Source organism: Phyllobates terribilis, unplaced genomic scaffold, assembly GCF_046119375.1.
Source record: "Phyllobates terribilis strain yellow unplaced genomic scaffold, ASM4611937v1 Scaffold_8__6_contigs__length_399053987, whole genome shotgun sequence".
NCBI lineage: Eukaryota > Metazoa > Chordata > Amphibia > Anura > Dendrobatidae > Phyllobates > Phyllobates terribilis.
In genome coordinates, this window is record NW_027362768.1 from 380,017,598 (window position 1) to 380,045,498 (window position 27,901).

Genomic DNA, 27,901 nt, shown 5'->3' on the forward strand with positions numbered 1-27,901 from the left:
TGACTGCAGGATCAGACTACACATTGCTTGTTTGTAGTCTGTAACCATAGAAACGCATTGGTCTGCATGGGAGCTGCCAACATCAAACGGGAGGAAATATTTAAATCAAGATTGCAAAGTTGTTTTATTTTTGTTCTAGATGCATTGCAGAAATTAACAATTGGTAACAGAAAAACCTGTTAATCCTTTAAGAAGCTGAAGTCATGAACATTAAATACAAATTTAGAAATCCACCTGGAGAAGTTCATTCAACCCCTCTGGTTCAAGACTCCATAATCTCCACAGTTTCTCAACAGAAAACATGGAAAGTAGAGAACTGAAAAAAAACGCTCCTTTGTGATAATGATTTCTTTCTGTTTTCTTGCCCCCAGTAAAACATTGCACAGAAGACAACGACCCAGGACTCGTATGAGGTCAAGAGGCGGCTGTAAAGCTACAAGGTCAACGAAATCCTCACATCAATAACTGCCGAAAATCTTTTGTGTGACTCATCAATCTCCTTAAGGAACCTAAGAAATGTCAATCAAATAAGATGAAGGTATGAAGCTGGAGGCGTTGGGGTTGTTCTGTGCGATACATTCCTCCATTGGCGTGCCTTTTTCATTAAAATCCTCCACATTTCCAGTTTATGGGTTAATCATTGCCCCTCTTCCACCCCCATGGTGGATCTTTCTTTTATATTCTGCTATGAAATGGAGGTTTACCATGAAACAAGTCATCGTGATCCTTTCCTAATCCCAAAGAGCCAAAGGAAAAAGTACGTACCCCCGAATCCTAAATGGGAGACCCCCCCTGATAACAAGCAAGGACGTGGTAATCATGCCCAGCCGCGCTCTTCCGTTTGCTCATCTCTTCTCGCCGCACAATGTTTCTTGTTGTTTGTAAATAAATCCAAAACTTTTTTGCAACATAATATAAAAAAGATAATCAAAATCTTTAATACATTCTCTGACAATATCACAGGGCAGTTTGGGGAGGGTGTCTCACGAGGTTGGCACATAAGCAGAAAATACTCATTACAAACAGTAAAAAACATACATGCTTTTTTGTCACATCTGAGTCCACGGGAGTGGCCCTCACCGGTCAGGCTCGGACAGATCCTCAGAGGCGGGTTAAAACGTTGGCGGTCTCAACCCATTTCCTGTCGACGGAAACCTCTGTCCGCGGGAAAAATGAAAAAGAAAATCAAACACAAACAGCAGAATTCCCGACAGAAAAAAATAAAACAATAAAAAAAATGCAGAGAGAGAGAGAAAGAGATCGAGATAACATGCATTCGGAGACAGAAGACCCCCCGGGGCTTCAGCCAATCACATTACCAGATCCTGCCAGCCAATCACGCTCAGGAACGGTCTGCGTATCACACACAGTTGTTTGGTCTTTAAAACCTTGTTGTTTTTTTTTGGAAATGAAGAAAAATTTAAAGAAATAGGAAAAAAAAAAAAAAAAAGAAAGAAACAGAAGTTTTGAAAACTTCAATAAATGAGTGTCAATGTGGAAGCCAGGTTACTGAAGTACTTGTTGCTGGGGGGAGGGGGGGGGGTTCCGAGAAAAATTGGACTCCCCGAATGTTAAAAGCAAAAGTTGGATATGAAAAGGTAGGAATTTGTATGCAAAAAAGTTCTGTACAGAAAGATCTGAGTCTGATGGTCCCCAATATAGGCAGAAGAGCCCTGGTAAGGCCCGCCTACAAACTTGCTTCACGCGGGGCTGGGCGCTCATCGCTTGGTCCTGGCCCCTGAGATATAAGCCAGGAATAGTTCAGATGGCTTGGATAAAGCAGCTTTTCCCCAGTCCTCCAAAGGCTGTGCACCATCATTTTCCAGCAGCTCCTCTCCTCCCATGATTGACCGCTGTGAGTGAGGCACGAGATGGAGAGGAAGCGAGCCGCACCACACAACGCAGGAATGAAAATGTAGCTGCTGCCTCTTCCATCATAGATGAGCAGGCCGCCTAGATCACCAGGTTGTTATAACTGACATACTTTTTCTTTGTGGCTGGGCCTGAAAACAAAAAACAAAAACAAAAAGGAAAATATAATAAACCAATAAAATGATACAAAAGTAGCAAAATTAGAGGCTTCAGAGATTATTTTATTGCTCATTTGCACAAAGTTAAGCAACTTTTCAAATAGCGTTTAATCTAAAAAAAATTCTTTCATTTACTGCCGAGTTATCTCTGTATTTCCACTATTTTGCTACAGTACATGCTTTTGTAAAAAAAAAGTGTTAAAACAGCCAACAAAGATCCTGCTCCTGGTTCTGACCCCATTATCTCTGCCTTTCCCTTCCCTTTTCTTAGTGCAGGACACAGCAGCACATAGAGGGGGAGAAATGTACACACATCAATCCCCCCACCCTGGAAAATAAGGACATTTTCTAAATTCTCAAGAGAAAATAAGATCTAAACAAGGAGGAAAGTACAAAAAGAGGAGCCACGTGCAGCAGAGACAGTTTACTTATTCATATTCATTAAGAATGAAGACCCCAGCACCCTCGATATACACGGGCCTCACATCCAGCCTCTATTACTGACAATGACACTTCTAAAAAGATACAAAAATTTAATTAGGATGTAAATTGCAAATCAGGAGGTCTGGAAAAAAATGAATTCAAGTAGATTTTAGACTGATATTTTTTTGCAATTTTAATACTAAGCAATCACCCCCTTCATGAATGGGTAGGTTGTGAGTGGTGGTCTCATCAGTATTTTACAAATGTGTTGCCGCCATCTTTATTATACAGGTTTGCTGCATCCAGATAGTAAATACTATTGCCCATTTTTGCTGTGTTCATTCTTTAATTTTTTGGTAATTTTTATTCCTCTTTTGACCTTTGCTTTTAATTATACTTATTTACTTGCATCATGGTGTATTTCCATTTTGTTTTTATCATAGGTTTTGTCAATAATACTGCCCCCTACGTATAAGAATATAACTACTATAATACTGCCCCCTATGTATAAGAATATAACTACTATAATACTGCCCCTATGTACAAGAATATAACTACTATAATACTGCCCCTATGTACGAGAATATAACTGCTATAATACTGCCCCTATGTACAAGAATATAACTACTATAATACTGTCCCTATGTACAAGAATATAACTACTATAATACTGCTCCTATGTACAAGAATATAACTACTATAATACTGCCCCCTATGTACAAGAATATAACTACTACAATACTGCCCCTATGTACAAGAATATAACTACTATAATACTGCCCCCTATGTACAAGAATATATCTACTATAATACTGCTCCTATGTACAAGAATATAACTACTATAATACTGCCCACTATGTACAAGGATATAACTACTATAATACTGCCCTCTATGTACAAGAATATAACTACTATAATACTGATCCTATGTACAAGAATATAACTACTATAATACTGCTCCTATATACAAGAATATAACTACTATAATACTGCTCCTATGTACAAGAATATAACTACTACAATACTACCCCTATGTACAAGAATATAACTACTATAATACTGCCCCCTATGTACAAGAATATAGCTACTATAACACTGCCCCTATGTACAAGAATATAACTACTATAATACTGCCCCCTATGTACAAGAATATAACTACTATAATACTGCCCCTATGTACAAGAATATAACTACTATAATACTGATCCTATGTACAAGAATATAGCTACTACAATACTGCCCCTATGTACAAGAATATAGCTACTATAACACTGCCCCTATGTACAAGAATATAACTACTATAATACTGCCCCTATGTAGAAGAATATAACTACTATAATACTGCTCCTATGTACAAGAATATAACTACTATAATACTGCCACTATGTAGAAGAATATAACTACTATAATACTGCCCCTATGTACAAGAATATAACTACTATAATACTGCCCCCTATGTATAGGAATATAACTACTATAATACTGCTCCTATGTACAAGAATATAACTACTATAATACTGTTCCTATGTACAAGAATATAACTACTATAATACTGCCCCTATGTACAAGAATATAACTACTATAATATTGCTCCCTATGTACAAGAATATAACTACTATAATACTGCCCCTATGTACAAGAATATAACTACTATAATACTGCCCCCTATGTATAAGAATATAACTACTATAATACTGCCCCCTATGTACAAGAATATAACTACTATAATACTGCCCCCTATGTACAAGAATATAACTACTATAATACTGCTCCTATGTACAAGAATATAACTACTATAATACTGCTCCTATGTACAAGAATATAACTACTATAATACTGCCCCCTATGTACAAGAATATAACTACTATAATACTGCTCCTATGTACAAGAATATAACTACTATAATACTGCCCCCTATGTACAAGGATATAACTACTATAATACTGCTCCTATGCACAAGAATATAACTACTATAATACTGCCTCCTATGTACAAGAATATGACTACTATAATACTGCTCCTATGTACAAGAATATAACTACTATAATACTGCCCCTATGTACAAGAATATAACTACTATAATACTGCCCCTATGTACAAGAATACAACTACTATAATACTGCTCCTATGTACAAGAATACAACTACTATAATACTGCTCCTATGTACAAGAATATAACTACTATAATACTGCTCCTATGTACAAGAATACAACTACTATAATACTGCTCCTATGTACAAGAATATAACTACTATAACACTGCTCCTATGTACAAGAATAGGACTACTATAATACTGCTCCTATGTACAAGATTATAACTACTATAATACTGCCCCCTATGTACAAGAATATAACTACTATAATACTGCCCCCTATGTACAAGAATATAACTACTATAATACTGCTCCTATGTACAAGAATATAACTACTATAATACTGCCCCCTATGTATAAGAACATAACTACTATAATACTGCCCCCTATGTATAAGAACATAACTACTATAATACTGCTCCTATGTACAAGAATATAACTACTATAATACTGCCCCCTATGTACAAGAATATAACTACTATAATACTGCCCCTATGTACAAGAATATAACTACTATAATACTGCCCCTATGTACAAGAATATAACTACTATAATACTCCCCCTATGTACAAGAATATAACTACTATAATACTGCCCCCTATGTACAAGAATATAACTACTATAATACTGCCCCTATGTACAAGAATATAACTACTATAATACTGCCCCCTATGTACAAGAATATAACTACTATAATACTGCCCCCTATGTACAAGAATATAACTACTATAATACTGCCCCTATGTACAAGAATATAACTACTATAATACTGCCCCTATGTACAAGAATATAACTACTATAATACTGCTCCTATAAACAAGAATATAACTACTATAATACTGCCCGCTATGTACAAGAATATAACTACTATAATACTGCCCCTTATGTACAAGAATATAACTACTATAATACTCCCCCTATGTACGAGAATATAACTACTATAATACTGCTCCTATGTACAAGAATATGACTACTATAATACTGCCCCCTATGTACAAGAATATAACTACAATAATACTGCCCCTATGTACAAGAATATAACTACTATAATACCGCCCCCAATGTACAAGAATATAACTACTATAATACTGCCCCTATGTACAAGAATATAACTACTATAATACTGCTCCTATGCACAAGAATATAACTACTATAATACTGCTCCTATGTACAATAATATAACTACTATAATACTGCGCCTATGTACAACATTTTGGCTTTCATTGCTTGATACCATTTGCGTTCTGGCGCCAGTTCCCCGTGTATCGGAGCCTCGGCAGCCATGTAATGATGTAGTGAGGATTGCAGCCTCCTCTTACAATCTCGGTGTTTTTTTCCCGCTGAGCAGATGATGTCATTTCTCCGTTGTCTTATCCCGTTACTTCCGCACACATTGTGTCTCTGCTTATTACTATAGTGAGGCATCAGGGCAGCGATTCGCCATCTTTACTGCCAGGAAGTAAATAGAAACCGCGGCAGTTAAGGAGCAAATAAACCAACATCAGACATCAATAAACATTAGAGGACGTCGGATCCTAAGTGAAATAATGAACTTTTAAAAGCTAAAGTGTTCACTTCGATAAATTAAATGTATCCAGGGCGGAATTCTACGATAAATACAAAGTAATGACCTTGACAACCAATCAGAGAATTGTTCAGGTTTACATGGATACATTCTGTCTTACTGCCCTTGTCCTGCTCAAACAGTTGCTTTGGTTACAATGTATCAATGCAGATAATTCTGTGAGAGATGAAGACAAATTTTTTCTTCTGTCCGAAGCCTTTGTTACCATGTATCAATATAAAAAGCAAAGTAAAGCAGAGATGTGGTGCAGTTGCAGTGTTTCGCTCTGCCTACAACGATACATTGTGACGAACTGCAGCTGTGTCAGCAGGACGAGATGAGGATGGGGTTTTAGTCTCAAAATGTACGCAGCCAAGGTTCTAATAGGTGAAAATAATAGTGAGAAATTAAACAATGAAGAACGCAACAGAAGATGAAGAAACTGGATGAAAAATAGAAATTCGGTGGAATCATATCCAAGAGGAAAAAGCAGCCGGAATCATTTTCAAGAAAATTCGGGTTTTACATTGGTGCCTTTTCTTCAGTGGAGCCAGATTACTCCACTTCTGCTCGTTATCGTTTTAAAAATTAAACAGGTCTGAATTGACCCTTAAACCCGGATAAAATATTTATCACCATGGACATTAGTAAAATGCGATCCTCAGAATTAATGCGCTGAAAGGAGACGAGTCTGCGCTAAGTATTAATGGAACCTGGAATTGTAATGGTGAGAAAGGTCAATGCACTGGTGCTCTCTGCTGGCTCCTCATGAGGTGAGAGAACCACTAATCATCCTGACAAACATCCCAGCTCTTATATACTAAGTGACAAACACAGACACAATAAATATACAAGCCATGCATCAGCTGACAACTACAATGAAATGAACGTAAATATATCCAATAACTGTGCTTAATACATGTACCACCACTGAAAGTCGTCAGGAAAAAGGATAAGTATACTCATTACTCTTATCATAATTAGTGTTGAGCCACCCCCATAGTGTTCGGGTTCGGTTCGGTTCGTCGAACACCGTTAAAACCAATGGCAGGCAAACAAAAACACATAGAAAACACCTTCAAAGGTGTCCAAAAGCTGACAAACTGCTCAGAAGACACAACTAACACATGGAAAAGTGACAAGTACATATAGTCATGCGAAAAGAAAAGAGGTGGAGGAGTAAAAGGAGGGGGAGACACAGATATAGGCATGTCATGCCCTTCTAAAATCAAGAAAGGCTGGAGTAAAAATCTAAAATCAGCCTACCAACACCCAGACGTCGAGACAAGAAAATTAAAAAAAGAAATATCTTTAGGTAGAATGGCGGTTCCATTCAGAACACTTTCCTTACAAGACGTAGTGGTATCCCCGTTGTGAGTTGTGCCAAATACGGAACCCAATACATTCGGACTAATCCACCATTTGTCATATCCAAGGAGCAGGTCAGTAAATGACAACATCGACGCGGAACCAAGTACAGTAGTATATACTGTACATCCTTTGACAAGGCAATCAGGCGGATCAAGAAGTTGGGAAGGGTCACCCTAATGGCCAAAACAGGCAATGAGCGGGCGTTCCGGTTACTTACTAACTGTGCCTCCGAATAGTGTCCACCTATTGGGCTGCTTCTGGGAAGGAGCATACTATATAGATCGCTGTTTGCTCATGGGGTGCTCAAGATCCTGCTCTCTATTTGAGGCGTTTAGTTGCTTCCTCGAATGGGTTGTAATGGACGTTTCTAAGGGGGCACAGATTATCCATTACCTCGACAACTTCTTATGCCTGGGCCCAAAAGATTCGCCACAGTGTGAATACACGCGGTAGTCCACCTGTGAGAAGGAGAGAGCTGGAGGGAGAGCGGACACCACAGAGCCGAGGGGTTAGATGGAGAACGGAAGAAGGAAGGAGGGCGAGGGAGGTAAGGGAGTACAGTGGAAGGCCGACCTGAGCTCCCCCACGTTCCTGCTGGGCGGGGAACAGCCCTGGGAAGAAAAGCCGCTTGCGCATCCCTTTGAGGTTACGGGCGCGAGCGGGCAGAGGGACTACGCTGGAGTGCGAAGCTGACACGGCCAGGCCGTTCCTGCCCGTGCGACCTCCGTGTCGCCGGGTTTGTGCCAGAGCCGCGGTGGACCCTGACGGCCAGCCCCCCTCTCCCAATACTGGTGCCTGTCCGCTGGTGGGTCGAGACCCCCCGCGGTGGAGGCAGGTCTAAGCTTTGTAATTTGAATGAATACACTTTAAATCCTTTTACAAGGATCTATTGGAGGGCAAGTCTGGTGCCAGCAGCCGTGGTAATTCCAGCTCCAATAGCGTCCACTAAAGCTGCTGCAGTTAAAAAGCTTTCATAAGGATCGAGCTCGGCTGTCCACCGCAAGGCGTGCTACCGCCAGTCCCAGCCCCTATGCCTTGGGGTGCCTCCCCGATGCTCTTCACTGAATGTCCTGGGGGCCCGAAGCATTTCCGTTGAAAAAATTAAGTGTCCAAACCACAGGTGGTGTAGCTTGCTTAACAGCCGGGATAATCCGCTGACTAGCAGACACTGCTACTAGGCACAAAGTATTGGCTGGGCATGATGCAGTTAAAAATTGATATTAGATACACAGGTGGCGTAGCTTGCTTCAGATGGGCTACTACAATGAGTAACAGACACTGCTACAGGCCCAAAAGGATTGGCTTAGCTAGATTTAGCCAAATGCTGTAAAATATACTTGCACAGCACTGGCACAGACCTGCCTGGCAAAAAGTGCTAGGAACTGCTGTAACCTAGTCCTGAAAAGGGCTGGAATTACAACTAGTCACTACTCCCTAAACCTTTCTGTCTATTTAAGAGCAAATTCGCTTGCAATTCACACAGTTACAAAGTAAAGCGCCCACAGCAGCAGCGGTGCCGTCTAACACACAGCTGCAGCAGTGAGAAAATGGTGGCGACGGGGAAAATGGCTTGGTCTTATAGGGCAAGGACATGTGACATACACAGCCAATGACACATGCCCTTGCTTGTGTGAAAAAAAGCACTTCGCTCCGTGTGTGCGCTGCTGATAGGCTGACAGATTGCACCTCCCCACTGTAAATGCGGGAAAGAGAAAAAAAAATGGAGATCTTCATTGTTCCTGCAGAGATCCATCCCCTGCCCCTCCCCCCGCCCCGCTGTACACTCAAACTGTGGATTAACATTAATTTTCATCATTACTGAGAAAAAATCCAGTTATGATTTTGGTGCACGAACAGTTATCGAACATAACCTCGAACAGCCGAATTTTTTGCAAATCGTTCGTGTTCGCCGAACGGCTCGAACACCGCCCAAAACAGCTCGAATTTGAGATTGGCGAACAGTTCAAGACGAATAACGCTCATCTCGAATCATAATATTGTAATACAGCTTAGAGTATGCAAGAATATATCTACTATAATACTGCCCCCTATGTACAAGAATATAACTACTATAATACTGCTCCTATGTACAAGAATATAACTACTATAATACTGCCCCTATGTACAAGAATATAACTACTATAATACTGCTCCTATGTACAAGAATATAACTACTATAATACTGCCCCTATGTACAAGAATATAACTACTATAATACTGCTTCTATGTACAAGAATATAACTACTATAATACTGCCCCTATGTACAAGAATATAACTACTATAATACTGCCCCTATGTACAAGAATATAACTACTATAATACTGCCCCCTATGTACAAGAACATAACTACTATAATACTGCTCCTATGTACAGGAATATAACTACTATAATACTGCCCCTATGTACAAGAATATAACTACTATAATACTGCCCCTATGTACAAGAATATAACTACTATAATACTGCTCCTATGTACAAGAATATAACTACTATAATACTGCCCCTATGTACAGGAATATAACTACTATAATACTGCCTCCTATGTACAAGAATATAACTACTATAATACTGCTCCTATGTACAGGAATATAACTACTATAATACTGCCCCTATATACAAGAATATAACTACTATAATACTGCTCCTATGTACAAGAATATAACTACTATAATACTGCTCCTATGTACAGGAATATAACTACTATAATACTGCCCCTATATACAAGAATATAACTACTATAATACTGCTCCTATGTACAAGAATATAACTACTATAATACTGCTCCTATGTACAGGAATATAACTACTATAATACTGCCACTATATACAAGAATATAACTACTATAATACTGCTCCTATGTACAAGAATATAACTACTATAATACTGCTCCTATGTACAGGAATATAACTACTATAATACTGCCCCTATATACAAGAATATAACTACTATAATACTGCTCCTATGTACAGGAATATAACTACTATAATACTGCCCCTATGTACAGGAATATAACTACTATAATACTGCCTCCTATGTACAAGAATATAACTACTATAATACTGCCCCTATGTACAAGAATATAACTACTATAATACTGCCCCCTATGTACAAGAATATAACTACTATAATACTGCTCCTATGTACAAGAATATAACTACTATAATACTGCCCCTATGTACAGGAATATAACTACTATAATACTGCCTCCTATGTACAAGAATATAACTACTATAATACTGCTCCTATGTACAGGAATATAACTACTATAATACTGCCCCTATATACAAGAATATAACTACTATAATACTGCTCCTATGTACAAGAATATAACTACTATAATACTGCTCCTATGTACAAGAATATAACTACTATAATACTGCTCCCTATGCACAAGACTATAACTACTATAATACTGCCCCCTATGTACAAGAATATAACTACTATAATACTGCTCCTATGTACAAGAATATAACTACTATAATACTGCCCCTATGTACAAGAATATAACTACTATAATACTTCTCCTATGTACAAGAATATAACTACTATAATACTGCCCCTATCTACAGGAATATAACTACTATAATACTGCCTCCTATGTACAAGAATATAACTACTATAATACTGCTCCTATGTACAGGAATATAACTACTATAATACTGCCCCTATATACAAGAATATAACTACTATAATACTGCTCCTATGTACAAGAATATAACTACTATAATACTGCTCCTATGTACAGGAATATAACTACTATAATACTGCCCCTATATACAAGAATATAACTACTATAATACTGCTCCTATGTACAGGAATATAACTACTATAATACTGCCCCTATGTACAGGAATATAACTACTATAATACTGCCCCTATGTACAAGAATATAACTACTATAATACTGCTCCTATGTACAAGAATATAACTACTATAATACTGCCCCTATGTACAAGAATATAACTACTATAATACTGCCCCTATGTACAAGAATATAACTACTATAATACTGCTCCTATGTACAAGAATATAACTACTATAATACTGCCCCTATGTACAAGAATATAACTACTATAATACTGCTTCTATGTACAAGAATATAACTACTATAATACTGCCCCTATGTACAAGAATATAACTACTATAATACTGCTCCTATGTACAAGAATATAACTACTATAATACTGCCCCTATGTACAAGAATATAACTACTATAATACTGCTCCTATGTACAAGAATATAACTACTATAATACTGCCCCTATGTACAAGAATATAACTACTATAATACTGCTTCTATGTACAAGAATATAACTACTATAATACTGCCCCTATGTACAAGAATATAACTACTATAATACTGCCCCTATGTACAAGAATATAACTACTATAATACTGCCCCCTATGTACAAGAACATAACTACTATAATACTGCTCCTATGTACAGGAATATAACTACTATAATACTGCCCCTATGTACAAGAATATAACTACTATAATACTGCCCCTATGTACAAGAATATAACTACTATAATACTGCTCCTATGTACAAGAATATAACTACTATAATACTGCCCCTATGTACAGGAATATAACTACTATAATACTGCCTCCTATGTACAAGAATATAACTACTATAATACTGCTCCTATGTACAGGAATATAACTACTATAATACTGCCCCTATATACAAGAATATAACTACTATAATACTGCTCCTATGTACAAGAATATAACTACTATAATACTGCTCCTATGTACAGGAATATAACTACTATAATACTGCCCCTATATACAAGAATATAACTACTATAATACTGCTCCTATGTACAAGAATATAACTACTATAATACTGCTCCTATGTACAGGAATATAACTACTATAATACTGCCCCTATATACAAGAATATAACTACTATAATACTGCTCCTATGTACAAGAATATAACTACTATAATACTGCTCCTATGTACAGGAATATAACTACTATAATACTGCCCCTATATACAAGAATATAACTACTATAATACTGCTCCTATGTACAGGAATATAACTACTATAATACTGCCCCTATGTACAGGAATATAACTACTATAATACTGCCTCCTATGTACAAGAATATAACTACTATAATACTGCCCCTATGTACAAGAATATAACTACTATAATACTGCCCCCTATGTACAAGAATATAACTACTATAATACTGCTCCTATGTACAAGAATATAACTACTATAATACTGCCCCTATGTACAGGAATATAACTACTATAATACTGCCTCCTATGTACAAGAATATAACTACTATAATACTGCTCCTATGTACAGGAATATAACTACTATAATACTGCCCCTATATACAAGAATATAACTACTATAATACTGCTCCTATGTACAAGAATATAACTACTATAATACTGCTCCTATGTACAAGAATATAACTACTATAATACTGCTCCCTATGCACAAGACTATAACTACTATAATACTGCCCCCTATGTACAAGAATATAACTACTATAATACTGCTCCTATGTACAAGAATATAACTACTATAATACTGCCCCTATGTACAAGAATATAACTACTATAATACTTCTCCTATGTACAAGAATATAACTACTATAATACTGCCCCTATGTACAGGAATATAACTACTATAATACTGCTCCTATGTACAGGAATATAACTACTATAATACTGCCCCTATGTACAGGAATATAACTACTATAATACTGCCTCCTATGTACAAGAATATAACTACTATAATACTGCTCCTATGTACAGGAATATAACTACTATAATACTGCCCCTATATACAAGAATATAACTACTATAATACTGCTCCTATGTACAAGAATATAACTACTATAATACTGCTCCTATGTACAAGAATATAACTACTATAATACTGCCCCTATGTACAGGAATATAACTACTATAATACTGCCTCCTATGTACAAGAATATAACTACTATAATACTGCTCCTATGTACAGGAATATAACTACTATAATACTGCCCCTATATACAAGAATATAACTACTATAATACTGCTCCTATGTACAGGAATATAACTACTATAATACTGCCCCTATGTACAGGAATATAACTACTATAATACTGCCTCCTATGTACAAGAATATAACTACTATAATACTGCTCCTATGTACAGGAATATAACTACTATAATACTGCCCCTATATACAAGAATATAACTACTATAATACTGCTCCTATGTACAAGAATATAACTACTATAATACTGCTCCTATGTACAAGAATATAACTACTATAATACTGCTCCCTATGCACAAGACTATAACTACTATAATACTGCCCCCTATGTACAAGAATATAACTACTATAATACTGCTCCTATGTACAAGAATATAACTACTATAATACTGCCCCTATGTACAAGAATATAACTACTATAATACTTCTCCTATGTACAAGAATATAACTACTATAATACTGCCCCTATGTACAGGAATATAACTACTATAATACTGCCTCCTATGTACAAGAATATAACTACTATAATACTGCTCCTATGTACAGGAATATAACTACTATAATACTGCCCCTATATACAAGAATATAACTGCTATAATACTGCTCCTATGTACAAGAATATAACTACTATAATACTGCTCCTATGTACAGGAATATAACTACTATAATACTGCCCCTATATACAAGAATATAACTACTATAATACTGCTCCTATGTACAGGAATATAACTACTATAATACTGCCCCTATGTACAGGAATATAACTACTATAATACTGCCTCCTATGTACAAGAATATAACTACTATAATACTGCCCCTATGTACAAGAATATAACTACTATAATACTGCCCCCTATGTACAAGAATATAACTACTATAATACTGCTCCTATGTACAGGAATATAACTACTATAATACTGCCCCTATATACAAGAATATAACTACTATAATACTGCTCCTATGTACAAGAATATAACTACTATAATACTGCTCCCTATGCACAAGACTATAACTACTATAATACTGCCCCCTATGTACAAGAATATAACTACTATAATACTGCTCCTATGTACAAGAATATAACTACTATAATACTGCCCCCTATGTACAAGAATATAACTACTATAATACTTCTCCTATGTACAAGAATATAACTACTATAATACTGCTCCTATGTACAAGAATATAACTACTATAATACTGCTCCTATGTACAAGAATATATCTACTCTTCCCTCTCCTCTCATTTCAGCTGAAGACTTTGCTTCATTCCTTAAGCAGAAGATTGACATTAGACAAAGCTTTGGCCTACAGTCCCCATAGCCCTTCCTCAAATCTACTCAGCCCTCCGCCAAAACCAGCTTCTCCACCATTACGTTACGGAAGGTCAACTTTCCGCTCTACTCTCAAGATTACACCTCACCTCTTGTGAACTTGACCCAATCCCGTCACACCTCATCCCAAACTTCACCACAATCTCCACTGACCTCCCTCAGCTACATATAAGCTTCCATCCTACATGATGAGTGTCATGGGTTTACTGCGACAGAGAAGAGCCAGAAAACCGCAGCGTGTGAGTTCACATACACTTGCAATGAATAGAAGCACTTCTCCCTCTTATTAAATGGTGCTGGTTTCTTTCAGCAATGTAGGAGTTAACCTGCTCAGCTTTGGGTATCTGTAGCTTCCTACTTGGAAGTTCTCAGCTGAGCAGAATCAGCCACTCCCCTCTCCTATATAGTCTCTGCTCTGGCAGTATGGATTGCCAGTGTTAAGTCTTGTACTGCCTGGTGAGGAGTGGAGGATTCGGTGTTTGGTAGAGACGTTTAACGAGAGTTGTTCTGTGACTGTTGCTTGGAGTTTTGGCTGTGTGCATTATCCCATCCGCTTTTATTTTTGTTGACCTTCCTAAACCCTCCTATGTTCCCATATGTTCTCTGTGAATGCACATTTGTATGATTGGTAATTTCATTTATCTCAGTATGTCCTTTCCTGGTTTGTCTGGTTGGTGTATTTACATACACTATTCCTCCTCACTTCCCTGGGAGAGGGAGGGCACAGATCAGGGCTGATTCAGGAGAACAGCAAGGTACATGGCCCCAGCATCTTCACCATCAGAAGTAACCTGGGAAGCAGGGATAGCTAGGCCGCCCCTAGTGTTAGGGACAGGATAGGAGCCTCTGGTCTCGGGTTATCAGACAACAGCATTGTGACAATGAGTTTTCTTTTTTGCTCAATGTGTAACATTCTTTGGTCTTTGTCTCCCAGGAGGGAGCACATCCCAATAGTGCACATGCTGTAATGGTGGAGCGTGCTGATCTATCTGCTCCTTACACTGCAGATCTTTTCTGAGGAATACTCTTGTAAGATGACATGGTCTTGGGTGATTGCCCATAGGGTGATATTAAGCAGCAGGAAAACTCTGGGCCACTGTAAGATGCAGAACCCTGTATAAAGGGGGCAATCCTTGCTCTTAGCTTTGATAAACCATGATGTTCTTCTCTTGGCTTCCCTGGCATCTCTGGCACAGCAGCGGATAAGACTGGCAGCAGGGGGTGCGGAGTAAGCAACGAGCAGACAGTAATAACTGCACAGGCAGCAGAGGACATAAATCCAGCCTGGAACTTTCCCTGGCAGCGAAGTATTTGCAGACAGATCTCTCGATTAGTCATAAAACACTCGCTGAAGAATTAAATATGAAAGCGACGAGTAAAAACGGAGCAGAAAGGGCGAGCGGTGGCGATGACTCGGGCATCAGTCACCCGCGGTGGAGCAGCTCCCACTGGCGCGTCTCCCTGTGATTCCCCACCAATGGGACAGATGTTCGGGGGTCATTTACCAGCCATGGCCTCGCTGTTTGGCCGCCGCTGCTTCCAGCTGGTGATGCCCATTACTTAATGGGCACAGGACATGAAGGATGGGCAGAGAGGTGTCACTGACGATAGGGGCGCCGCGTTGTCCTGTATACGCAGTGAGCAGAGCGCGCTCCGAGCGAACAGATGGGAGGATGTTACGCTGCTTTTCCCTCCTAGATCTGATGGGGTTTATTGCTTTATTGAGCCAGAACTGGAATGTATTCATGGAGATTTCAGCTCCGGAGCTTTCATTCTGGCCAACAGCTGGAAGAAGACAGGAATTGATAGGACAATTTGTGCGGAGTGCGGGCGCTGAGCGGTGGATCCGCTGCGGCTGCACGACTCGCACTTTAAGCTTTAGAAACCTTGTCTGACAAATGTATCGAAAAGCAGCAGGGGACGCAGTAATGGCAGAGCCGCCATGTCAATCACGGCCTGCAAGGCATGCTGGGAGGGGGCTGCTTTCACTACTTGAGTCTGGAATGTTTGTTCCTTGTCTTTCGCTTAAAGGGGAAGTCTACATCGAATTAAAGGAATATTCTGCTTTCAGTTTCTATTTCGCCGTACAATCTTCTGATATCTTTCTGCATTGATTCCTGGAAGAAGTCACGTCCTACCGCAGGAGAGGTATCAGGAATGCAGCTTTGGATGTAACTAGAGCAGCAGAGATAACTGAACTGTAGTTACAGGGGTGACAACATAGGACTTCAGGGGCCCTCCTGCTTGCTGGGGGGGCGGTACCTTCCTAATGATTGACAGTTTGCACCAGCAGCAGCGCTGCGCCTCAGCCTGGGCAGTGCCATTTCCAATCCTGCAAGCAGAAGCAGCTTTACCTCTGGAGCATCAGCGGAGCGCAGAGGAACTGAAGCCGGCTGGATCCAGGCAGCTTCAGAGCAGTTTTTGCCACATGTAGAGCAAACAGATTGCAAGAATTGCCTAAGACTTCTGCCACCGCTGATAGACTGCAGAGGTGGTCGGTAACCAAAGCAATGAGCTATAAACTACAGAATTAGCAATCCCTCCATTGTTGACAACGGAGAGGCTTTTGATACAAGACAAATTGCAAAGTCACATGTTTTTACTTGCACTCTGCAATTTTAATTATCATGTTAAGAAAACCCCTTTAATAGTAATAGCGCGGCATCCCTTTAAGGCTGAGTTTGCTGCCCGGTCTCGGTAATGCTCAGCATGCATGGCTTCATCTTGCTCTCTGGAACTTTCCATTCTTAGACAGACACCTCTCTCGCCCGCAGCGCTTCGCACATGATTTTCTCTTCCCACACTTCACAATTATTTCAGTACTGTCTTGTTACAGCTTAATTTTAGCAATTTTGTTTCAAGGTGATAACTATGAGATAATCGTAGGCGGCGGGGTTAGACGCTGCGCACCTGAGCCCTGTGCACCTGAGCCCTGAACACCTGAGCTCCGCGCACCTGAGCGCTTCACACCTGAGCCCTGAACACCTGAGCTCCGCGCACCTGAGCGCTTCACACCTGAGCCCTGAACACCTGAGCTCCGCACACCTGAGCCCTGCGCACCTAAGCTCTGCGCACCTGAGCCCTGCGTGCCTGAGCTCCGCGCACCTGAGCCCTGCGCACCTAAGCTCTGCGCACCTGAACCCTATGCACCTGAGCCCTATGCACTTGAGCCCTGCGCACCTGAGCCCTGCGCACCAGAGCCCTGAATACCTGAGCTCCGTGCACCTGAGCCCTACGCACCAGAGCCCTGAACACGTGAGCCCCACGCACCTGAGCCCTATGCACCTGAGCCCTGCACACATGAGCCCTGCACACATGAGCCCTGCACACCTGAGCTCTGTGCACCAGAGCCCTGAACACCTGAGCTCCGTGCACCAGAGCCCTGCACACATGAGCCCTGCACACCTGAGCCCTGTGCACCAGAGCCCTGAACACCTGAGCTCCGTGCACCTGAGCCCTGAACACCTGAGCTCCGTGCACCTGAGCCCTGCGCACCAGAGCCCCGCGCACTGCACACCTGAACCCTGCACACCTGAGCCCTGCACACCTGAGCCCTGCGCACCTGAGCCTTGCGCACCAGAGCCCTGAACACGTGAGCCCCACGCACCTGAGCCCTGCACACATGAGCCCTGCACACCTGAGCTCTGTGCACCAGAGCCCTGAACACCTGAGCTCCGTGCACCAGAGCCCTGCACACATGAGCCCTGCACACCTGAGCCCTATGCACCAGAGCCCTGAACACCTGAGCTCCGTGCACCTGAGCCCTGAACACCTGAGCTCCGTGCACCTGAGCCCTGCGCACCAGAGCCCCGCGCACTGCACACCTGAGCCCTGCACACCTGAGCCCTGTGCACCTGAGCCTTGCGCACCAGAGCCCTGAACACCTGAGCTCCGTGCACCCGAGTCCTGCACACCTGAGCCCTGCGCACCAGAGCCCTGAACACCTGAGCTCCGTGCACCTGAGTCCTGCACACCTGAGCCCTATGCACCTTAGCCCTGCGCACCAGAGCCCTGAACACCTAAGCTCCGTGCACCTGAGCCCTGCGCACCAGAGCCCTGAACACCTGAGCTCCGCGCACCTGAGCCCTGCGCACCTGAGCCCTGTACACCTGAGCTCCGTGCACCTGAGCCCTGCGCACCAGAGCCCTATGCTCCTGAGCCCTGCGCACCAGAGCTCAGCGCACCTGAGCCCTGCGCACCAGAGCCCTGCGCACCAGAGCCCTGAACACCTGAGCTCTGCGCACCAGAGCCCTGAACACCTGAGCTCCGCGCACCTGAGCCCTGCGCACCAGAGCCCTATGCACCAGAGCCCTGTGCACAAGAGCCCTGAACACCTGAGCTCTGCGCACCTGAGCCCTGCGCACCTGAGCCCTGAACACCTGAGCCCTGAACACCTGAGCCCTGAACACCTGAGCCCTGAACACCTGAGCTCTGCGCACCTGAGCCCTGAACACCTGAGCCCTGAACACCTGAGCTCTGCGCACCTGAGCCCTGAACACCTGAGCTCTGCGCACCTGAGCCCTGCGCACCTGAGCCCTGCGCACCTGAGCCCTGAACACCTGAGCCCTGAACACCTGAGCCCTGAACACCTGAGCCCTTAACACCTGAGCTCCGTGCACCTGAGGTCTGCGCACCCGAGCCCTGCGCACCTGAGCCCTGCACACCTGAGCTCTGCACACCTGAGCCCTGCACACCTGAGCCCTGCGCACCAGAGCCCTGAACACCTGAGCTCCATGCACCTGAGCCCTGCGCACCTGAGCCCTATGCACCTGGGCCCTGCGCACCTGAGGTCTGCGCACCCGAGCCCTGCGCACCTGAGCCCTGCACACCTGAGCTCTGCACACCTGAGCCCTGCACACCTGAGCCCTGCGCACCCGAGCTCTGCGCACCTGAGCTGTGTCCCTAGTGTATACCAGGTACACCTTGGGGAATCGGGCATGCTTGTTTCTTGCTTTGCTGGAGTAGAGTCAGACCATGGGGCCGGGTGTAGGATCCGTTATGTTAAGCAGTGGAAGGGCTGGGGTACAGCCACAGTTGGGGGGTGGGGACTGGGGGGAAAATCTCACACCTGGGATTCGTCACATATGGGATCACTTTATGGCATGGGATTATTGGTGAGCAGCATTTTCCAGTTATATCATACATTTTATACTCTAATTACCTCCAGAGCAGAAATCACAGTTCTGCTAAGAATCACCATAAAATCTTATCCAGTGCAATGCACTTCAGCTGTACTCCAGATGTGGGACGTGCAGATGTAGCAGAGCTGACGTAAACCCTATTCGCAGTGGGTTCAGATACAGTCGTACTATATACATCTATACATTAGCGGAGAAGAATAGTTTACAGAAATTATTCTGCAATGTTCCCTTATACGGCCAATTTCATAAGATTGGGTGGGTTTCCGGCCATTTAATGTACCATGTACCTTGAGTATGGTGGGGGGGCCCACATAAGACCCCCGGGGTCTCACCGCCCTCTATAGTTACACGCCTGGTGCAGAGTGTCGGCATCTATCAGGTGACATATTGTCTTCATCTATGGGAGCAGGTGCCAGCGCAGATGTCACCCTGGGGGGTAATTGGGGCATCGCTGTCATATATAACCCTCTATAACCCCAGGTGGATATCACCGAGACTCGCCCTCTCTGATGAAATACGTCCCCATCAATACTCCCTGCCCGTATATTCACCCCTCACATCTCCAGAGAAAAAACCCCAACAGGGCGATAAATCCAAAGTGCACAGATTACGGCCAAGTGAAGCGGCCGCCATGTGATGTATGCAGGACAGCGAGGCGGAATAAATCACATGTGGTGTCACCTCCGGAACAGGACACCCCCAAAGCTGCCCCAGTCACGGTCACCGATTGTGAGATATTGGACAGCAAGTGCTTCTGTGCAGAGGGCGAGCACTTAATAAATGGCGCCATGCCTCCTCTTGTGTCTAAGTGCTAATCAATCTTATATTCATTGCAGAAATGTGGAAAATCGGGAAGAACTAATTAAAGGGACATCATCGCATATTAACATGAACATGTACAGTACAGACCAAAAGTTTGGACACACCTCATTTAAAGATTTTTCTGTATTTTCATGACTTTGAAAATTGTACATTCACACTGAAGGCATTAAAACTATGAATTACCACATGTGGAATTATATACTTAACAAAAAAGTGTGAAACAACTGAAAATATGTCTTATATTCTAGGTTCTTCACAGTAGCCACCTTTTGCTTTGATGACTGCTTTGCACACTCTTGGCATTCTCTTGATGAGCTTCAAGAGGGAGTCACTGTAAATGGTGTTCACTTCACAGGTGTGCCCTGTCAGGTTTAATAAGTGGGATTTCTTGCCTTATAAATGGGGTTGGGACCATCAGTTGTGTTGTGCAGAAGTCTGGTGGATTCACAGCTGATAGTCCTACTGAATAGACTGTTAGAATTTGTATTATAGCAAGAAAAAAGCAGCTAAGTAAAGAAAAACAAGTGGCCATCATTACTTTAAGAAATGAAGGTCAGTGCGAAAAATTGGGTAAACTTTGAAAGTGTCCCCAAGTGCAGTTGCAAAAACCATTAAGCGCTACAAAGAAACTGGCTCACATGAGGACCGCCCCAGGAAAGGAAGACCAAGAGTCACCTCTGCTTCTGAGGATAAGTTTATCCGAGTCACCAGCAACAGAAATCGCAGGTTAACAGCAGCTCAGATTAGAGACCAGGTCAATGCCACACAGAGTTCTAGCAGCAGACACATCTCTTCAACAACTGTTAAGAGGAGACTTTGTGCAGCAGGCCTTCATGGTAAAATAGCTGCTAGGAAACCACTGCTAAGGACAGGCAACAAGCAGAAGAGACTTGTTTGGGCTAAAGAACACAAGGAATGGACATTAGACCAGTGGAAATCTGTGCTTTGGTCTGATGAGTCCAAATTTGAGATCTTTGGGTCCAACCACCGTGTCTTTGTGCGACGCAGAAAAGGTGAACGGATGGACTCTACATGCCTGGTTCCCACCGTGAAGCATGGAGGAGGAGGTGTGATGGTGTGGGGGGGGCTTTGCTGGTGACACTGTTGGGGATTTATTCAAAACTGAAGGCATACTGAACCAGCATGGCTACCACAGCATCTTGCAGCGGCATGCTATTCCATCCGGTTTACGTTTAGTTGGACCATCATTTATTTTTCAACAGGACAATGACCCCAAACACACCTCCAGGCTGTGTAAGGGCTATTTGACCAAGAAGGAGAGTGATGGGGGGCTACGCCAGATGACCTGGCCTCCACAGTCACCAGACCTGAACCCAATCGAGATGGTTTGGGGTGAGCTGGACCGCAGAGTGAAGGCAAAAGGGCCAACAAGTGCTAAGCATCTCTGGGAACTCCTTCAAGATTGTTGGAAGACCATTTCCGGTGACTACCTCTTGAAGCTCATCAAGAGAATGCCAAGAGTGTGCAAAGCAGTCATAAAAGCAAAAGGTGGCTACTTTGAAGAACCTAGAATATAAGACATTTTCAGTTGTTTCACACTTTTTTGTTAAGTATATAATTCCACATTTCATCTTTAAATGAGAAGGTGTGTCCAAACTTTTGGTCTGTACTGTACATAAAGGCAAGGGGCTGCATGCAATGTGGCACGACCATGTGCAGGGGGTCTATCATACCCCCAATTCCTTATTCCCGTCCCCTGTACTTGACCCTCTAATAACCTTGCTGTGAACATAGAGAGGCGAAGACCAGTAGGGCTGAGGCTAACCAAGTTGGGTTCCCATCCAAGGGCCCCAAATGTGCAGGCACCGTCTCTGTGGACCCAAGTTGGTTCTAATTCGTGGAGATGAATCACAGTATAAATGAAAAGTTCTGAAACTTTCTAACAAACTTTGGCCCCAATTCCTCATTTTCATTCTATTTTTCTTAAAGGCACAATTAGAAACATTTGTAAAATCTCTGCTTTCTGATGAAAACCTTCTAGCCAGACGCTAGAAACCTGTTCTTATGCTTCTCACAGCTGAGGGTTTGTTACAATAGTATCTAGCCTAGACAATGCCATGTGTATGTGAGCTGAACACATCAGCAACACAAATGGCTCCAAATTGTTACAATGTATCAGACTGGATGTCTCACTGAGGACTGTCTGGACTGGATACAACTGTGACAAACCCTCAGCTGTATCAAGTATTAAGGAAGATTCACAAGTGGTTAGAAATGAGCGAATCAATTCGAGGCAAATCGAGTTTGCTTCCACTTTTTACAAAATAAGAACCATTAGAAAGTTTCAGAACTTTTAATTTCATAACAAAGTTTCTCTTACATAAAACTTTTTAACACTGTGATGCGATCGTCGTCAGCGTTATACGGCCGTCTGACTGCTCCCTTAGGGAAACTAAGGCAATGGATCCTCTGTGTTAGCAGCGAATCACAGTAAGATGGCGGCAGCGCAGGATACCGCGACTCCTGGCCGATAACATGACGCCATGGAGCCCAATGCCAGGAAAGAGGTAATGAAGCGCCTGGAACGTTTCCCTCTCATCGGAGCCAAACTACATGCAATTAAAGCAACATTAAAAAATATGTAAGGAAGTGAAATGTAAAGTTAAGTGGAATATAAAGAGCGAATATTCATAAAATATTAATGCTCCGCCACTTTAAGAGGCTGGAAGGTATTTCTTAATGACACGTCGTGAATTTCGGCGTTTAAATCGATTCTACAAGAGGTTTGATTACGATCTAGGTGAAAACTCCATAAAGCTTCATACTGGATGGAAGGAACCGTAAACTTATATACTGCCATAGAAAACTATAAAAAAATACAACTTCTCAGTTATATCTGGTCCTGGAAAAGCTGGGTGACTGCCAGCAGAGGGCAAGCATCCAGAGAGGTCCGCACCCGGCTGTATCAGGGTCCTAGATTCAATGCTACAGCTTTAGCAGAGGACACTTGTGTGCAATTCTATCTACAAGCTGGAAAAACATCTGAGCAGGATTTTGTCTACGTGTGTCATCCGTGTGACATCCGTGTGTCACCCATGTCACATGTACCAGAATAGGATGCAGAATAGAAATTACAGATGTTTAGGGGTTAAAGATAAGCAAAGATAGAGATAGATAATAGATAGATATCTGTGAGATGTATAATCAGTGCTTTGCGTGTGTAGTTTACTATACATGAATTAACTAATAAATAAATGAATAAAATGAACCAACCCAGGTAAAGCAGACAGCTGTAGGCTTATATTATTAGGCTGGGAAGGTTCCTGATTATTAAGCTCTTCCCAGCTTAAAAATATCATCCCGCAGCCGCCCCAGAAGTGTTGCATCACATTAGATGCTCCAATTCTTGTGCTTCGCCTGACTCTTCCCGATTGCCCTGGTGCAGTGGCAATCAGGGTAATAATGGTAACTGGAGTTGATGTCAGCTGTGAATTGTCCAAAAACATCAAGCCCTGGTGGTAGTAATGGAGAGGTCTCTATCAGACACCCCCCAAGTACTAACCCAGTAATCAAAAGAAAAACAGCCACACAAAAAAATACTTTATTTAAATATACAATCCCCAACACTTTCCTTGGTTCACTAATTTATTTAAAAAAAAAATGTTCCCATCCCGCTCCGACGTAGTCCAGAATTTCCCACAACGTTCCGCGAATCCAGCTCACGCGTTCCATGAGACCCGGTGACTGTGAAGAGCAGTGATGTCAGTAACGTTATTGCTCTTCATAGTCGCCGGTTCTCACGGAGCGCGTGAGCTGAATTCTGGGAACGTCGTGGGAAAAATGGACTGTGTCAGACCAATGTGGATTTTTTTTTTTAATAAATTGGTGAACCAGGGAAATAGTTGGGGGTGTTTATTCAAGTAAAGTATTTTTGTGTGTGTGTATTTTTTTTTTGATTACTGGATTAATACTGGGGGGTGTCTGATAGACGCCTCTCCATCACTACCACCAGGGCTTGATGTTTTTGAACAAATCACCTCCATCAACTCCAACTACCATTACCCTGATTGCCACCGCACCAGGGCAATTGGGAAGAGCAAAGGCAAAGTGCCAGAATTGAAGCATCTCATGTGATGCTCCACTTCTGGGGCAGCTGCTGGCTGGTACTTTTAGGCTGGGAAGGTCTCTAGTTATTGGCCCCTTCCCAGCCTAAAAATACCAGCCAGCAGCTGCCCCAGAAGTGGAGCATCACATGAGATGCTTCAATTCTGGCACTTCACCTTTGCTCTCAGCTGTCTGCTTTACCTTGGCTGGTGATCAAAAATCTTTTTTTTTTCATTTATTTATTTTTTTTCATTTATTTATAAGGTTAATACATGTACAGTAGATTACACATCCACAGCACTAATTATATATCTCATGGATATCTTTCTATCTATTTGCACATCTTTAACACATAAAAATCTGTAATTTCTATTCTGCATTCTATTCCGGTACGTGTCACACGGACGGCACAGAGGTGTTACACTTCATGTCATCCGTGTACATGTGGGCGGGACGTATTGTGATCCGTGCTGCAGGGAAAAAACAGACGTGTCTATGTGTGGGTCACACGGACATGTGCACAGCCCCATAGATTACAATGGGTGTGCGTGTGCACGTGTCTCCGGTGTGTGTGAAAATGAACGCCACACCTACCAGAAACATGGATATGTGAAGGGGGCCTTAGGCCTCATTCACATGTCTGTTTTACATGGATGGAACACATTATAATCTATGGAGCTGTTCACATGTCTGTTTCTTTAATGGACCTGTTCAGGGAGGGCACCAACGTCCCTTCACGGTTGACCAAGTGAGTGTCAAATTATTATGTTGATTGCGCAATCCAACAAAAAAACAGACGGAGGCAGTGCTCTGTATGGGGGGATTCAGAGAATCTCTAATCTCGATTATTTCTACTTAGCATTTTATATTGTTTTGAGTATATCAATAGCCAATCACCTACAGACATACTACAGGCTTGAACCAATGTTAGTACAATTATTATGGAAATACACATTATCATTAGTTTGGTGCATGGTGGAAATTTACAAGGTTATACACATCCCGGCTCAGACCAGTTAGATAACGGGAACAGGGTGTCTCACAGAATGTTCTTGTGAGAAAAGGTTAGTGTGGGAAAGTTGCATGAGAAAAGAAGGAAAGAATGTATGTTATGCAAGGAGTATAACAACATGATTTTAAAGCAAGCAGACAAAATGGAGTTGCTATAGCATGAATATTAATATGTCCTTTACACTTGGATAGCATGAATATTAATATGTCCTTTACAGACCAAGTGGTCTGCCAAAAATATGGAGGCATGTCCATATTTGAGTGGATAAAAATTACCCAGACAAAACTGTGGGACGGCAATATTTTATGTTTTAAAGGGAATCGGTCAGCAGGATTGATATTGACACAACCCCTTTAAGAGTTCCCCTTTAATAACCCAGTTTGCAGGAAGTCAGGTAGGAAATGTCGGCGTGGCCGCAGCTGGCGGAGCTCGGAGCCAGCAATGCGCGGTGTCTGTGGTGTCACTTTTCTCGGGTTTCCATCAATGTCCTCAAACAAAATAAACACTAATGGGGCCATTATATAACAATCCGGCAGCTTCCGTGCGTCCCGGGGGAGCACCGAGCTGCCAAAAGTGGCCACTCCCCGGCCATGAGGAACAATTACTACAGCCCATTAGTGGGGATTTATACTGATGGGCCAATAACAAACTCCCACAAGGAGACGGAGCCGAGATTGAGATTTCTATGGAGAAATGATGGGATCCGCGGAGTTAAAGGGACATTCCCATCCTGTAAAGTTTGGGTTTACAAGACCTCTGCATGCTGTCAGTGAATCGCCTGCGCAGACTGTCCAGACCCAACATCTGAGGGTTTGTTACACTTGCAGCCAGTCTTATATAAACAGTTTCCATTGATACATTTCACCTGCACAGATACTTTGTATCAAACCATCAGGACAAGAGATCAGAGTGTGCGGAGGGATCAGGCATAAATCAATATCATATCTGTCTATAAACTAAAGGAATTAGTGGGTTTAATAGTTTTAAGGTTGAATTTCGATTTAAGTTCATTTCGAGGCAGATTTATTCCTCTCCGCTGTGATAATGAAGCGTTCACAGACAGTTTTCGTATCTCGTCTCTTTAGGCACCTCGTGGTGTCGATCCACTTGTGAACATCGGTTTACAGGTTAAATTAGGGTTTTTTTAAAAAAAAAACTTTTTAATAAACTTTGCAAATGAATGCATTGCTCTACTCCGGTCACATCCAAAGCAGCATTCAAAACCTCACCTGCCATCTGTCCATCACTGCGTTGCACACCGGTGTAACAGCTGCAAAGCTGCAAGGGAAGCGCCACATCCTCAGATATACCAAGAGGAAAGTAACATTTATTGCAGCTTTGGATGTGTATAGAGTAAAAAATAACAAGTGACTCAAAATCAGCCCAAAAAGCACAGAGGTGCTGCTACATCCCAGCTGCAACAGACTTGGTTGTGATTAATTTTGCTGTTGAGCAAAATGTTTCATCTGAGCCCGGCCCAGGAGCCATATCTCTAGTCCGGACCGCCAGACCGCAGCATTGCCAGCCTCCTCCTACCTGCCGGCATCCCCGGCGCCACTCCTTATCAGTAGATCTGCCGCCGCCCCAGTAACAGATGTGTCCTTCCTCATTTTTGGCTGGAGACAGTGGCGGACATATCATTGGTGCAACCGCACAGGGGCCCAAGAGGTCGGGGGGCCACATCTGGCTCCATAGCAGCTGGAATTGTGCATTATGATGAGTTATTGTTCTGCACAGGGGCCCATATACTGTTCATGCACAGGGGTCCATATACTGTTCCTGCACAGGGGCCCATATACTGTTCATGCACAGGGGCCCATATGCTGTTCCTGCACAGGGGTCCATATACTGTTCCTGCACAGGGGCCATATACTGTTCCTGCACAGGGGCCCATATACTGTTCATGCACAGGGGCCCATATACTGTTCATGCACAGGGGCCCATATACTGTTCCTGCACAGGGGTCCATATACTGTTCCTGCACAGGGGCCCATATACTGTTCCTGCACAGGGGCCCATATACTGTTCCTGCAC

General features: G+C 42.2%; 1 protein-coding gene across 4 annotated transcripts in view; it reads right to left on the reverse strand.

Annotated features, from left to right (window-relative positions):
* Window positions 1-913: 913 nt before the first annotated feature.
* The window catches only part of GRM7 (glutamate metabotropic receptor 7), a 469,276-nt gene continuing 442,288 nt past the window's right edge, over window positions 914-27,901 (reverse strand). For all 4 annotated transcript variants that reach the window (XM_073645026.1, XM_073645027.1, XM_073645029.1 and 1 more), the window contains exon 10: window positions 914-2,003. In XM_073645026.1, the coding sequence (XP_073501127.1) occupies window positions 1,954-2,003 (50 nt within the window). In that variant the 3' untranslated portion in view covers window positions 914-1,953. The remainder of the gene's footprint in view (window positions 2,004-27,901) is intronic.